This window comes from Tubulanus polymorphus, chromosome 12 (genome assembly GCF_964204645.1).
Source record: "Tubulanus polymorphus chromosome 12, tnTubPoly1.2, whole genome shotgun sequence".
NCBI classification, from domain to species: domain Eukaryota; kingdom Metazoa; phylum Nemertea; class Palaeonemertea; order Tubulaniformes; family Tubulanidae; genus Tubulanus; species Tubulanus polymorphus.
The window spans coordinates 1,383,836-1,400,270 of NC_134036.1; the positions used below are offsets into that span (position 1 = coordinate 1,383,836).

At 36.1% G+C, this 16,435-nt stretch overlaps 2 protein-coding genes across 6 annotated transcripts; both read left to right on the plus strand.

The window, feature by feature from the left end:
• The first annotated feature begins 1,043 nt into the window (after window positions 1-1,043).
• Window positions 1,044-11,469, plus strand: LOC141914117 (receptor-type tyrosine-protein phosphatase T-like). Of its 5 annotated transcripts, none has more exons than XM_074805388.1 (30): window positions 1,044-1,140; window positions 1,788-1,817; window positions 2,150-2,207; window positions 2,405-3,120; window positions 3,296-3,487; window positions 3,955-4,185; window positions 4,772-4,999; window positions 5,300-5,449; window positions 5,575-5,898; window positions 6,065-6,174; window positions 6,251-6,449; window positions 6,527-6,623; window positions 6,696-6,957; window positions 7,038-7,186; window positions 7,313-7,497; window positions 7,574-7,749; window positions 7,824-7,911; window positions 8,020-8,096; window positions 8,183-8,219; window positions 8,285-8,394; window positions 8,475-8,609; window positions 8,735-8,892; window positions 8,967-9,102; window positions 9,189-9,344; window positions 9,501-9,659; window positions 9,789-9,923; window positions 10,009-10,134; window positions 10,250-10,386; window positions 10,461-10,596; window positions 10,674-11,469. In XM_074805388.1, exons 4-30 carry the CDS (start codon window positions 3,048-3,050, stop codon window positions 10,746-10,748), a joined length of 4,041 nt encoding a protein of 1,346 aa, XP_074661489.1. In that variant the 5' UTR covers window positions 1,044-1,140; window positions 1,788-1,817; window positions 2,150-2,207; window positions 2,405-3,047; the 3' UTR covers window positions 10,749-11,469. The 5 variants fall into 5 exon arrangements, with proteins under 5 accessions (XP_074661489.1, XP_074661492.1, XP_074661491.1 ...); XM_074805391.1 differs by having other exon boundaries at window positions 3,296-3,418; XM_074805390.1 differs by having other exon boundaries at window positions 2,953-3,120.
• A 1,040-nt stretch (window positions 11,470-12,509) lies between these two features.
• Window positions 12,510-16,433, plus strand: LOC141914057 (uncharacterized). The gene is made up of 11 exons (XM_074805324.1): window positions 12,510-12,682; window positions 13,329-13,358; window positions 13,608-13,665; window positions 13,863-14,175; window positions 14,321-14,737; window positions 14,881-15,152; window positions 15,490-15,640; window positions 15,769-15,837; window positions 15,907-15,929; window positions 16,038-16,125; window positions 16,363-16,433. The coding sequence occupies exons 6-8, from the start codon at window positions 14,945-14,947 to the stop codon at window positions 15,776-15,778; spliced, it is 369 nt and encodes a 122-aa protein (XP_074661425.1). The 5' UTR covers window positions 12,510-12,682; window positions 13,329-13,358; window positions 13,608-13,665; window positions 13,863-14,175; window positions 14,321-14,737; window positions 14,881-14,944; the 3' UTR covers window positions 15,779-15,837; window positions 15,907-15,929; window positions 16,038-16,125; window positions 16,363-16,433.
• The last annotated feature ends 2 nt before the right edge of the window (window positions 16,434-16,435 follow it).

Consider the following 16,435-nt stretch of genomic DNA (forward strand, 5'->3'; position numbering starts at 1 on the left):
ATTTTTGTCTTGTTTAACAAAAGAAAATTCATTTCCGGAAATACATTCGGTGCTTTCTGTTTTATTTTGTTTTGTTTGTTTTATTTTGTTTTGTTCTTGATTCGTTTTACAAAAGGAAAGTCTTTCATGAACTCATAGATTTACTTTAGAAATAGTTAACCAAAAATACTTCTTTTTCTGATGTTGAACAAAAGACATGATTAGCCATTTTTGAAATTTCAACAATATGATTCATATGATAAACATTGGTAATAATGAATTTAGTTTATTAGGAAAGGAGTCTTCTTTTGTGGTTGGATCAACACAAAATAATCACGGAGATTATAAAGCACGTAATGACTTACGATTCCGGGGGTCAGTTGGTTAGAGTTAATCAGTGGATCTTTGACCAACTTTTGAGCATTTGTGGCTCATAACATGCTTTAGAATATTGTGGTGATTTTTTGTTGTCAAGTTAAGACATTCTATTCTGATATCGCACTACGTGTATTCACGAAGATTTACAGCGCGATTTACAAAAACATCACGTATCAAAAACTTCCGAATGAAAATAATTTCTAAACTACATAAAAATCATTCAAATGGTTGTCTGTACTTCATAATGCAAGGTTTCTCATCTTGTTGACTGTAATAAGAGTAACCAACTGCACACGTTTGACGCCCAATGTTCATTTTCCCATTTAACTTTTTCCAATAATTTTCCAACAATTTTCTTCGTAATAGAACATATCTATCTTGAAAAGAGGAAGTTGTCGCAGAGTTTTTCACTGATCGCCGTTCAGACACGTCTTCCTTTGAACGACGAAGTTTTATTTTCAAACATAAAATACGTAAATCGCAATTTACTTCCTGGTAGACCGGTAGGCGACGCTTTCGCGGATTTCACAGATGCGACGCATACATTCATTTAACACCGTGCACCTTTTATATTGTCAGTTATATAATACACTCCTGAATAGGAAGACGTTTTTTTTTTTAAACTCATGTGACCGAACGTTCAAGTATTATACATCAGAAAGCAGTTTGCTTGTACATTGTAACATCGTTTTGCGGCGTTAAAATCTACTTTCTTAAGGTTTATTTTCGCTCTGCTATTGTTTTTATTAGCGTTACGAAGGTCAAGTATCTCCATCGCTAAAGGTAAGAAAAACTAATCCTATTCTATCATCCTTTCGTTTTTTAATTATGTTTATACAATTCACTATAGTTAGGCTGATATAGAACATATATACTCTGTTTCTCCTAATCGGCTGAGGGTCACATTCGTAAAACATGATGAAATTTGTAATCAGTTCATTTCTTTAACTGTCGGGTCTGTTATTGTTAGATTGATCATGATTTAAAACAAAAATAGTCATGTACAGGGTAGATAGACGGTCAATTTATGAGCTCAGTAGAAATTTGAGAAACAAGGTAACAATTTTTGTAGCCTAAAATGCGAACCTTTGTAGATAGATCTTTATTGAAAGGAGGGGTATAGACCACGGACTTTAAATTAACTTGGGTTAAGCTCAGCAGAAATGAGAAACAAGGTACGAATTTTTAGCCAGTGTAAATTAAAGCTTATTCGGTTGACCCAGTTTTTTATTTCCAATTGTTGAAGTTTCTGAAAAAGCTTGTCTGGTAGGCTATCATAGAACCGAAGGTACATGTATTCTATCATAGTGATTACATATGGCCAATGGGTTCGTTTTCCCCGTTAACGATCCTAAACTGACCACTAGTAGCCCCTAGACATCACGGTGTTATCATCCATGATATTTGTTTGTATACTATTTCTATTAAAGGCTTTGTGCGGTTACAGTATGTATAGGAAGGTAAGGATTAGCACCGACATTTTGTGGGTCGATTCAGACTCTGAATTCAGTTTTCATTGGTTTAAGTGACAGTGGCAGTTAAGGACCACCATACCGGTATTGTTGATAATAGTTAATTCTCAGAGGCAGCATATTAATAGTTTTGGAAACACTGATACGTGCGTTTAGTTAATATAATCCTGAAGCCGGGTCGTGCTACAGATTTAATTCTACATGCTCATAATCTCGATCGCGGTTTAACTGTTTACAAAACGGACTAGAATATCAAACGTCTTGTCCACTCACAGCGGTACCTGCGATATATTCTAAATCAGTGTTCATCTTCATTACAGAAGTGTTTGCCAATGATGTCGGTGTTGTTGCTAATGACGCAGTGCACAGGAATATATGGTAAATAAAATCTACTAGGTTTTCGCAATGTCGTTTGGGAAATGGCAAACGGCTATCTTAGAATTTCCACTTGTAAATTGGTAATTTTGTTAATTGTTTGTTAATTATTTCTAGGACAGCAGCAGAACTGTATAGTTTTGCTGTGTGCGTTGGGCTTTACAAAGCAAATCCATGTCAGTAGTGATATCTATTTTCAGTTCCACCCGAATTCATTGTGCTGACTGAATTTCCAAACGGTCAAGTTGTCCAAGGCACATCGAAAACTCTGACATGTAAAACTGACTCCAGTAACCCAGAGTTTTCAATTGTCTGGGCGTACAGATATGGACAAATGTTTCACACAACCCTGCAATCAATCATAAACCTGGACCTCACAGTGGACGGGTATCTACTAGTAGTTTGGTAGTTACAACCGATAAGGATAAAAATGGGAGGCAATACAGATGTACTGATATATATATATTAAGGAAGTAATGATAGGATAAAATGATTCATGATTTTAATTGGTAATCAATTAGCTCTGTGGTATGTACTTATTCAGCTGATGCCTATTTTGTCTGATACGGGGAAAATCAATGGTTTGTCTCATTTTACACGAAAGGGGTGTCATGTCTATCGTGCTAAGGATTTAAGTGGAGTTAATCCGTTAACACTATGAATTAAACTGTTTTTTTTTCATGTTTTGATAATTTGTTCTTTTTACTTATCAAAGATTTTTTCTTTTATTTATTTTTTTCCTACTCAGGTAACGGTGACCCTTGATGTTCTGTTCTGGCCTCCTTCCTAACCTCCCCCTCAGATATGTGAGCGATATCATATTGCGTCATTCAGACAGACAAAATGTACCGTGAAAGAAACATCGTTCGTTTTCTGCTGTTGTTGATTCTATGTTTATTCATCACAAACACATCAGGTGAGTTAATCAATAATCGTTGGTTCCAGAGCTGTAAAAAATGCGGAAATCGTAAATTGTACGATTTCAATCCATAAGAGAGCACCGATGATAACCAGAGAAAGAAGAGAATTATTGTTGGAGAACAGCATTTGGAGAATATTTTTGTAAAATAATCTTCTTTTTGTCATTTCAGCGAAATGTTTTGGGAAGAGTTGTACTGGTTGGTTGTGTCATTGCAGTAATACAGCCGTGGACCAATGTCCAATCAACGGATATATAGATGGCGCTTTAACGTGTCCAAATCCTAACACTGCATGTGAGTCTACAATAAGAACTCCGTATCCCTGGACACCACCAGGATGGGCCGGACCAGCTTGTCAAATCGGTCAGTTTTCTGTTTTTGCTCCAGTAAACCGGGGTCAGGTCAAATATCACTGAACCTCGGATTTATATCAGATTTACGGATTAACTCCATGAAAGCCTTTACAAAAATAAATCTAAAAGAAATACGAATGAATGTTGTAAATTTCATTAGATTTATCTCAGATTAACGGAATAACACTAACACTAATCCGTATACGGATTAACGTCACTAATCCATATACGGATTAACGTCACTAATCCATAAGCGGGAAAAAATCTATTAGTAAAAATATCATAGATTTATGAAACATCCGGGAACTGTCGACGAACTGAGATCAACTCTAATTATTTCATCGCGTAAAGAAAAAAATGTTAGTTTTGTTAAATTCTAGTTGAAATTGTGAAATAACTTTGAATCAATTTGTTTTTGTTCGTTTTGAAAATTCGTGAAATAATTCAAATCTTTTATTCACAAAATGTGTTTTGTAGGTAACGTGGCTCGTGGTAAAACAGTTAACATGTCATCCACTTACTATGAGTTGTTACCCGGTAGTAAATGTACAGATGGTCAGACGGTCACTGGGATGGCTAGTGATCATGTATGTCACACTGAAGCGGAACAAAATGCTTGGATTAGAATTGATCTCGGAACTCAATACGTGGTACATGAAGTTACACTTTGGGATAGAACAGACGGGATTGGTTGCACCGCTGAGTGGCGTGAGTACAAATTATCATTTTTGATTATTTCATTGATTATTTCGGTCAAATCTGAAAAAATAGAACTTTTAACTGGAAAAGTCTCGTTAGATATAAATTCGGTCTAGTAGATGAAATATCTTCAAAATCAACCAATTAATGATCGATTCTAGGAATCACAAATAAATATCCCGGACTCAGTTCCACACAGTTTTCAGTTACCCTACGTTTAACCAAGATGAGTTGAAATATTGAACTCTACCGAAATATCGAACTCTGAGTCATCAATAATCAATAATATCAAACAGTACGACAACAATGTGTCTGTGGTATCCATGGAAGACAACATCGTAAAAAATACGTTATTGGAAAATTTTGAATCAACTTTTTCAACGTGTCAACATTTTCAGTCGATAACAATAAATTTGTGTTAGGGGCCGTGCGCCTGTCGAAAACAATTAATTTATTTTTATATTTCTTCTTCTAAAGAATTTGAATAGAATTGTCTTGCACCCAAAGCAATCTTCAGCTTCCCTGATTTCGTGCATTATTTTCTATTTTCATGGAGTAATCTGTCATATTTCAAAGCTCCTTAATCTTTTCTCAGAAAAACGCACGCGCAACCTGGAGATTCGAGTCGGAAATAGCCCGAGTATTTTTACATCTAACCAGAAATGTGCTTACCAGGGCCCCGCTCTCTGTGGAACACATAAAACATTAGCATGCAGCCCAGGTCCTATAGTTGGACAATACGTCACCGTTCAACACAAGAACATTGGTAAGGCAGAGTATCTCCACCTGGTAGAAATAGAAGTTATTGGGTTCAAATATATCGGTAAGTTTTACATGACTATATATATGTGTAAACTATAAAGAGTATGGAAATGGATTTTGCTTTTCTCGAAAATATTCAGTGACTTGTATATAGAATTTACCCCCGAACGAAAAATTTTGAAATGAAAAGAAGTCTCCCTTTATTACCAAAATTTTGTTTTAAGCACCCATTCATTTAAGGATTATATTATTGTTAAAATTAGATCGATTCATAAAAATATTCATTGACTTGTAATGAGAATATATTTCCGAAAGATCAAACGATTCATATTTTTCGTATCAATTTTGAATTTCTGTTTAGCACCCGGTGCTTGTAGTAAGGGATCGAACTCATTTGGATGTATGATTGAATGTTATCCGTGTTTCGACAACAGTGAAAGTTGTAACTATTTGAGTGGTATCTGTGAATCTGGCTGTTCACAGAATTACATCGGAAAGTGGTGCGAGTCAGGTATATTACACTGAATCATAGATTCCTGGGAATCTCACGCCCTATTCCCTGAATATAGTAACCAATATGAATCGCAAAAGACCGAATATCCATGAACTTCAATACAGATCAATTTTCTTTTTCAGAATTTAAGTTATTTTCTCAATTAAGAAAATCTACGCTGACAGATAACAGTGTAAGAGTCAGTTGGACAGCTTACTCGGGTTCTGTAGTAGATTCAGGACGTGGTACTGTCAGCGTTCAGTATCAAGTCGTTTATCGTAAGATATCAGAAAACACTTGGACTAATCAGGAAACTGCAGGAGTCCTTACACATCACACAGTTACTGGTTTAACTCCTAATACCGAGTATAAGATAGCTGTTAGTCTACAGAAATTAGTGAACAGTAAACTTATATCAACTGCGAGTCAGACTAGTCCAATACTAACTATACAGACTTTGTGTGCAGGTAAAAACCCCTCATTCTTATAAACTCTAAATCATCAATTCAAACACAGAATTGTGTTGAACATGTTTGTTCTACTGTAGGTCCATTTAAAATGCTATTAGTTGTCGTCATCAAGTAGATGTAAATTCGTATTTTATAAGTAATTTGTCTGTTGCATATATTTCAGTACCAGGACCTCCCGCTTCTCTCGACTTCTCATTCACAAAGGATACATTGAAAACTACATTGATATGGACAGCACCAAACAGTCCAAATTGTGATCTCATCAATTATCGGGTAGGAATTCTCTTGTCCTGACCAGTAGAGGGTACCACCCGCGCCATACTGTAACGTGTCTCCTATCTATTTTCAGCTCACGTGTGAACCCATTAGTACAACTTCCACAACACCTTTATCAGAGATAAAAACATTCAACAAACCTAAAATCAAAGGCTCCGTCACAACTTTAGACATAACGACGTCACTGATACCTTTTACTCAATACAAATGTTCAATTTATGCCTGGAATAGTAGAGGCGAAGGCTCGCCTGCCAGTGTTAGCTTTTGGACAGGTTTGTAATTTGACCACAACGACCTCAAATTTCCACTGATGTCATCGATGTCAACATTGTCTGTATCGATATTTCAGGTAAAATAACCATTCCTCAACTGGTTGTCAAGAAGACAGCGGTAACAGACGCGACTGTTACACTTCAAATAACACGTGTTAACACTGGTAACATTACGTAAGTGTCCTCCATACATTTATCCATAAATAACGCATGATTTTTTTAAACTGGATATTCTCTGATTTTCAGCGATTACGAGGTCATCGTGAAGAAACATGATGGACCAATCAACCGTCGCCGGAAGCGTGCAGTCAGCCAATCACAGTACGTCTCGTACGAAGAAGCTAAACAGCGAGGATTATCAGTTTATATTACTGCAGTTCTACCACCGGAAGTGCCCTCTGAGTTTACAGTTGGTGATACGCGTAACTATAGTGGTTACTTTAATGCTCCTCTAGAAACTGGGAAATCATACAGTTTTATTTTAGGAATCGTTGTCAATTATAACGGAGTGAGTTCATCTAGTGTTTCAAAGCAAATTGTAGTTTCCAATTTGGAGGTGATTCCAGCCATTTCTTTTTGATCTTTCAGGAAACGTTTCGGCATTATCCACCAATAGAACAACAGCAAGAGAGAATCATTGTTAAAGCACCGTCTAGTAAGGCATGGATAATAGGTGGCGTTGTTGCAGCTGTTCTTATACTGTTATTGGTTGCTGTTGCTCTATATATTGTTTGGAGGTACGAGTAAATAGTGGCGACCTCTAAAGTCCAATGCAAATCATTTGACAATAGCCCAATGTCCCTACTCTCACAAAGGTTCCCCCTCATTCAGTTACCCACTATATGGACGCTTTAACTTTTCAGACGCGGTGGATTCAAAACTAAACAAACATCGAACAATGCAGAAATATCCATGGGGAATATTTCACCTTCTGATAAACGTATTGAAATACCTTTGGCGAGAGAAGAAGCAGAGGCTGTTTATGAGAATTGTCCTAAATCATCGAGACAAGAAAATACAGCTAGTGCAAATTCTGCATTTTCAAGAGGTTTGTCTCAAGACCGTGAGGTTTTGGAAAGTTGAAGCCTAATAATGTTTTAAAACTATGATTCCTGTCTATATAGAAAGCTCCGCGTATTTCAATATCTATGACGATCCGAATGCTGTATGCGAAACGCCAGATGGCGAGGATCGTCATAACGAAATCGCTTCTAAAGGCGCTACTATGATTTGTGACCTGTTGGGAGATACTTTGATGAAAACCTCTGATGAGTGGAAGAATATGAATGAAGAATTTCAGGTAAAATTGCAGGGAGGTTGTGACTACGCGTCGGTAAGAGATGTGATTATTTTTTGGATCTATTTTATCTGTAGAGTGTTCTCAAGTTGAGACGTGGATTGAGCGCCTGCGCTGAGAAAGTGGAAAATCTTGAGAAAAACAGGTTTCCAAACATATTGGCCTGTAAGTATTGCCTGGTCATTATATAGACATGAGTTCTGTCGTAAATACAAGAGTTGCCTTGTGAAACATCTCTATTGAGTTTCATTGACTTTGAGTGGTTTTTTCTAGATGATTCGACTAGAGTTGTTCTGGAACAAATCGGTGAAGATCCAACATCAGATTACATCAATGCCAATTATATTCGGGTGATAAATCAATCCCTCTCTGCTCTTGAAAATGTTGCCACGTCCTCCTATTGTATATAAACGGAAATTCTGAATTTAATTTTCAGGGACTAACTGGTCATGTAATATGTATTGCTTGCCAGGGTAAGTCTCATGATTCAATTGTTTCGTGTTACTTGTGCGCTCACTCATCTAACTTGCTCTTTCAGCTCCATTGCTATCTACAATCAATGACCATTGGCGGATGATTTGGCAAGAGAAATGTCCGGCTATTATTGTACTCACTGCTCTGACTGAAGGACAAGGCAAAGATAAGAAGGTTGCAAAAATACTCTAAGATGCTGAAGCGTAAACAGGCAAAATGTAGAAAAATAAGTACCGTTGATTTTTAACTTGCAGGTGAAGTATCATTTATATTGGCCAACAAAACTGAACACGAAAGGTCGATATGGAGATATAACAGTAAAAGTTGCAAAGAAAATGGAAAAACACACTGAGCCTCCGGCTGCCGTACATTTCTTGTCCATTACAAAGGTAATGATCATGTCATTGCTTTATCATGAGTGACCTAGTGTTGGTATTTCTGCTAACTATAAGCTTGGTTCAGATATCGATTTTAATAGACTCTCCCGATAAGTAACATTTCATTTATTTCATAGCGTGGCCACAAACAAGCACAAAATCTATTAGTGTTTCACTATCGAGGATGGCCGGATCATGGTGTACCGTTCCCAGCTTCATCTGTTGTTCGAATGCAACAGTTCATCAAACAGCGTCTTACCGACCCGGATCATGGACTTGTGCTGGTTCATGGCAGGTAAATTAATTTGAAATCGTCCAGTCCTTTACAGTTAAGGAGACGTTTAGATATGTTATTGTTTGTGTTCTCAGTGCTGGTGCTGGAAGGACGGGTTGTTATATCGCAACGGAGCAGCTTCTTGAGAAAGCCAAGAAAGATGGACTCGTTAACGTATTCGACATGTTTAGGAAATTACGACAACAAAGACCAGAAATGATCCAAAATATGGTAAATCTTAATAAAGTTACTGCCTCTCATTTCACGTTTCCAAAATGGAAAACTTCAACGTGTTCCTTTATTACTATCTACTTCAGAAACAGTACATTCTCGTGCACCAGATTCTACTGGAGGAACTGGTAATGGGACCGGTGGCATACACGACCACGAGTTTCAGAGAATCATACGAGGAAAGAAAGGCAACGCGTCCCGTATCTAGAAACGTGTCTGATAAAATAGAGGAACAATTTCTTGTACGTATTAAGATCAGCCAAAATGAGATGAAGGGTTTTGGATAACAAACAGATGGCAGCAATGAATCCATTGACCCAGATAAACTAGATTTCAATTTTTTTCCTTGGTTTGGTTTTGAAGAAAATAATTACCCAATGCGTTGTTTTCTGATGCAGGTTTTGAAGGCATCGACTCCGATTCAGGACGAGGAATCACTAGCAGTGGCCAAACTACTCAACAATGTTAACAAGTCCCGATACAAAGACATCCTTCCCGAGGCACAGTATCAACCGCAACTCTCACATAAAGGGTTCATCAATGCTTCATTTGTGCACGTGAGTTTGATTCTGAATTAATAGCTGTCCGTGGAATATCTGGTGGAGGGGGGCATTAAGCCTCGATAATCTTCAGTTGAGATATCGATAAGTTATAAGAATCTGATTTAAATACTTTCCTTTTTACAGACGATCACAGATAAAAACGTGTTTATAGCAACACAAAGTCCAATGGCAAATACTATTACTGACTTCTGGCAAATGATCTTTGACTATAACTGTGAAATTATTGTGATGATGAATCAAGAATATCCACAAGATCCGGTAAGGTGTATTCCTAGTCTAGCATCTAGTATACATAGGTCTGCTTTGTAGGTATCTTTTTCCAGAATACATCTTCTGATTTTAGACATATGCAAGCTACTGGCCTGCAGCTGGAAGCATCAAATGCAGTCCTTTTACAATCACTGTGGAGGAAGTTTTATTGCCCTGTAGGACCATCGTTCGCCGGGATTTGATCCTCCAAAAACAGAATGTATGTTGAGTTGTTTTGGTATCATCTATTCAAAGATAGTATTTTTCGGAATTTCCTTCGACATTGCTATTTACTATGACCTGATCAGATCAATTGTATTTCTTTGATTTCACAGGAATCGCATCAGATTCGTCAGATCCAGTTTTTAGGATGGCCTGAGGATGAGTCGGTTCCTGATTTACAACATCTATTCGAGTTTGTGAATCTAGTAACAAGAGAACACGTGACCAGTCCTATTGTTGTACATTGCATGTTCGTATCTTAGCAACATCAGTCAATTATTCAAAACAATATCACATATTCTATCGATTATGCAAATTTTACAGGGACAGCACAACGAGAGCAGGGTTATTTTGTGCGGCATTTGAACTGATCACCAAGGCGCCATCTAGCGAACAAATCGATATTTATCACTGTATACAAAAACTACGAATGACTCGACCTCAATTCATTCCAAATTTGGTAAGAAATTAATCGATTTTCTTTGTATTTTCACGAGTTATTTTATAGATGTATTTTTCTTGTTTTCGTATTCATAGGAACAGTACAAGTTTCTACACGATCTGGTGATATTCTATTTACAAGGATTCGACACTTATGTGAACCTTAGTTAGAATTATGACTCGAAATGCTGAAGAAAAGCAAACAATCAGAAAAGGGAATCTGAGTAAAGGCACCTGAACTGCTACTTTACACCTGGCATTAACCGAGTGATGGCGCCACTAGCTGGAACACGAGGCAACGAAATTCACTTACTAGTTTAATCATGTATCTTTTTAAATCGTTTTATTCAAAATATTGCTCGAACTCTTGGACATAAAGATTAACGTACTTTTCGTATTGAGGAACCTTAGGTCTACTCCAGAAACTGTCCGGTTTTATTGTGTTTATGTTTACGATTACTTTTTTGTTCATGAATATATATTCATATATAATTTATATATCAGCTATCTAATTATGTATCTATAAAACTGAGTGTTGTATTACGTTATAATTTCAATGTAAATAAAGATATATTCAGATATTTTTCAAAAGAAATAGATTTCAATATAAAGGTGATTAATGTAATTATCACTCTTAATTAGATATTCTTAGTTAATCTAAAAACTCATATTTGTAATCACCGCGTTCACATCGTGTATCATCCACTTCCTTCCCTCACTGTTATCCACCTATCCACCTAATATACATATACACTAGTAAAAGCGAAAACTCGTAATTTCTAGTATAAAATAAACATAACTACTGACAGTTAGTTGTTACCTGTTGTCACGTTTATTGATTATAATCACAGTCCTTATATAAATATAACTGATTATTTTACTTTCATAATGAACTCGAATATTGTACATAATCTAGAATAAAATATGTAGATTTTACTGATTTGAATTTGATGTTTATTTTTGCACTTAATGTTTTTATTTTTGTCTTGTTTTACAAAAGAAAATTCATTTCCGGAAATACATTCGGTGCTTTCTGTTTTATTTTGTTTTGTTCTTGATTCGTTTTACAAAAGGAAAGTCTTTCATGAACTCATAGATTTACTTTAGAAATAGTTAACCAAAAATACTTCTTTTTCTGATGTTGAACAAAAGACATGATAAGCCATTTTTGAAATTTCAACAATATGATTCATATGATAAACATTGGTAATAATGAATTTAGTTTATTAGGAAAGGAGTCTTCTTTTGTGGTTGGATCAACACAAAATAATCACGGAGATTATAAAGCACGTAATGACTTACGATTCCGGGGGTCAGTTGGTTAGAGTTAATCAGTGGATCTTTGACCAACTTTTGAGCATTTGTGGCTCATAACATGCTTTAGAATATTGTGGTGATTTTTTGTTGTCAAGTTAAGACATTCTATTCTGATATCGCACTACGTGTATTCACGAAGATTTACAGGGCGATTTACAAAATAAAACATCACGTATCAAAAACTTCCGAATGAAAATAATTTCTAAACTACATAAAAATCATTCAAATGGTTGTCTGTACTTCATAATGCAAGGTTTCTCATCTTGTTGACTGTAATAAGAGTAACGAACTGCACACGTTTGACGCCCAATGTTCATTTTCCCATTTAACTTTTTCCAATAATTTTCCAACAATTTTCTTCGTAATAAAACATATCTATCTTGAAAAGAGGAAGTTGTCGCAGAGTTTTTCACTGATCGCCGTTCAGACACGTCTTCCTTTGAACGACGAAGTTTTATTTTCTGTTTCAAACATAAAATACGTAAATCGCAATTTACTTCCTGGTAGACCGGTAGGTGACGCTTTCGCGGATTTCACAAATGCGACGCATACATTCATTTAACACCGTGCACCTTTTATATTGTCAGTTATATAATACACTCCTGAATAGGAAGACGTTTTTTTTAAACTCATGTGACCGAACGTTCAAGTATTATACATCAGAAAGCAGTTTGCTCGTACATTGTAACATCGTTTTGCGGCGTTAAAATCTACTTTCTTAAGGTTTATTTTCGCTCTGCTATTGTTTTTATCAGCGTTACGAAGGTCAAGTATCTCCATCGCTAAAGGTAAGAAAAACTAATTCTATTCTATCATCTTTTCGTTTTTTTATTATGTTTATACAATTCACTATAGTTAGGCTGATATAGAACATATATACTCTGTTTCTCCTAATCGGCTGAGGGTCACATTCGTAAAACATGATGAAATTTGTAATCAGTTCATTTCTATAACTGTCGGGTCTGTTATTGTTAGATTGATCATGATTTAAAACAAAAATAGTCATGTACAGGGTAGATAGACGGTCAATTTATGAGCTCAGTAGAAATTTGAGAAACAAGGTAACAATTTTTGTAGCCTAAAATGCGAATCTTTGTAGATAGATCTTTATTGAAAGGAGGGGTATAGACCTCAGACTTTAAATTAACTTGGGTTAAGCTCAGCAGAAATGAGAAACAAGGTACGAATTTTTAGCCAGTGTAAATTAAAGCTTATTCGGTTGACCCAGTTTTTTTTTCAATTGTTGAAGTTTCTGAAAAAGCTTGTCTGGTAGGCTATCATAGAACCGAAGGTACATGTATTCTATCATAGTGATTACATATGGCCAATGGGTTCGTTTTCCCCCGTTAACGATCCTAAACTGACCACTAGTAGCCCCTAGACATCACGGTGTTATCATCCATGATATTTGTTTGTATACTATTTCTATTAAAGGCTTTGTGCGGTTACAGTATGTATAGGAAGGTAAGGATTAATAGTATAATAATAATAATAATAATAATAATAGTATAATATTAATAGTTTTGGAAACACTGGTACGTGCGTTTAGTTAATATAATCCTGAAGCCGGGTCGTGCTACAGATTTAATTCTACATGCTCATAATCTCGATCGCGGTTTAACTGTTTACAAAACGGACTAGAATATCAAACGTCTTGTCCACACACAGCGGTACCTGCGATATATTCTAAATCAGTGTTCATCTTCATTACAGAAGTGTTTGCCAATGATGTCGGTGTTGTTGCTAATGACGCAGTGCACATGAATATATGGTAAATAAAATCTACTAGGTTTTCGCAATGTCGCTTGGGAAATGGCAAACGGTTATCTTAGAATTTCCACTTGTAAATTGGTAATTTTGTGAATTGTTTGTTAATTATTTATAGGACAGCAGCAGAACTGTATAGTTGTGCTGTGTGCGTTGGGCTTTACAAAGCAAATCCATGTCAGTAGCGATATCTATTTTCAGTTCCACCCGAATTCATTGTGCTGACTGAATTTCCAAACGGTCCAGTTGTCCAAGGCACATCGAAAACTCTGACTCCAGTAACCCAGAGTTTTCAATTGTCTGGGCGTACAGATATGGGGTATCAACATGGACAAATGTTTCACCCAACCCAGCAATCAATCATAAACCTGGTCCTCACAGTGGTCGGGTATCTACTAGTAGTTTGGTAGTTACAACCGATAAGGATAAAATGGAAGGCAATACAGATGTACTGCTTATCAGAACGGTGTGTCTTTTCATGTGGTCACCAACTCCACGACACTGTCAGTATTGTGTAAGTGACGTTTATAACACCTTAAACGACATCATTTTTCTTTTCTATTTTATCAAACTTTTTTTTTCTATATATAGGTTACATTATATTTCTAAAATATTCTTCTTTCCTGTAAAATGAAAAGTAGATGTTTCATATTCTATAGATTCGGCAGATTCTGTTTCGCTGACTCCAGTAAACTCTGTCGTAAGGGAAGGCGGCTCGATTCGGTTTAACTGTGCAGCAACTGGTGGAAATCCTGATAGTTTCACTTTCGTATGGCAATTCTCAACTGTTTCGGGTTTCTGGAAATCAATCGGATCCACGAATGATTATTTAGCCCTAGATAATGTATCAAGAACTGATTCTGGGGCTGGTTGCATAGTCATGGCTTAGACTTAAGACTAGTTTAAGACCAACTTAGTTCTATAGCCAATCTAACAATTTAAGACCGGTCTTATGATTTAAGACCATTTTTGGACTTAAGTCATGACTGTGCAACTGGCCCCAGGACAATATAGATGTAATGCGACCAATACAGGAGGTTCTACTTTCAGTAATATCGCTACTGTCGATGTTCAATGTAAGTAACCAGCCAATAAAGAGCTTTCCAGTTTCTAGGCACCATTATCCTGTACCCATTTATAAGGACTCTCAGATTATGGATGAATACAGTATTTAGAATGATTCTGATAATGTGACCAAAAACTTTTTCATTTTTCACAGATGCACCAACGCTCTCAGAGAAACTGAAACCGTAGCCGCAAAAAAAGGGGAAAGCGTTAGATTTATGATAGGCTACTATGCAAATCCGCAAGCGACGAGTTTAAACTGCATCCACGAGTTCATATACAGAACTAATTGGTTCAGATTAGATATAATGTGCTGGGAAGTTACTATCGAATCAGTCCAGGCGTCTGATTATGGATCTCATTCGTGTCAACTGAAGAATTCGATCGGTAGCCTGGATATTATTACATTGGATATCCTTAAAACTGGTAATTACTGTTCCGAATATTCTCATCGCTAATATTCCCCATTAATATCCACTTGCGGCTAACTAACGGCTGTGCAATACAAAAACAAAAAATGGCGAAAGTTTGTGTTTTGTAAGATGCTCAGCTAAATGAAGAAATCCCACACTTCGAATTTAAAATTATACGATCAAATGTATTATTATGAAACCACAACGTTTCGGCTGTTGACTAACAGCCATCATCAGGTGGAATGCTCAGCTATTCGTTGAAACTAATGACCTATCCGCGAACCGATCTTTGCACTTCTACTGATTTAGATATTGAAATTTCGCGTTTCAAACTTAATTTCTTCATTCAGTCGATGACAATGCGTGGACCGTCACGTCTTTAGTCCCGCTGATAATTGCTGGAGTGGTTCTTGGTAGCATTGCGTTCATTCTGATCGTAATATTTCTACTCGTGTATCCGATAAAACAACTCAGAAACAGAGGAAATAAATCACGTGGAATGTAAGTTTTTATGGAATCATTTTGTTGTTGTCGTCCCTTTAATTGTTTCGCACCAAATGCCACCTTCTTTTTAAATGACAGAAAACTCATCAATAACAGATCACTAATACATAACTCATCAATTACAGATTAGTTTGATTTGGTTCGAATCCCATTAGTCCTTCAAACCGACTATTTCGGTACCGTCTATTCAAAAGGTATTTGCTGAACCCAGAAATTTGAAGAATTGAAAAAATCGAGTTAAAATCGTCACTCTTTTATTTCAGTAAAACTAAAGATTTAACGACAGGTAAAAATTGTTCATATAGAAATATGAATTTATTTTCTAGACTTCTAAATATTGAATGTTATTATTTTGACAATTTCATCATTTTTAAACGTATTTTTATTATTACAGTTTATCGAAACAATGACCCGGATTCACGTATTTATACAAGGAAGTAATGATAGGAAAAAATGATCCATGATTTTAATGATTTTAATTGGTGATCAATTAGCTTTGTGGTCACCCTATTCAGCTGATGCCTTTTTTTCTGATACGGGGAAAACCAATGGTTTGTCTCATTTTACACGAAAGGGGTGTCATGTCTATCGTGCTAAGGATTTGAGTGGAGTTAATCCGTTAACACTATGAATTAAACTGTTTTTTTTTTCATGTTTTGATAATTTGTTCTTTTTGCTTATCAAAGATTTTTTCTTTTATTTATTTTTTTCCTATTCAGGTAACGGCGACCCTTGATGTTCTGTTCTGGCCTCCTTCCTAACCTCCCCCTCAGAGCAAAATAAACTAGCAAA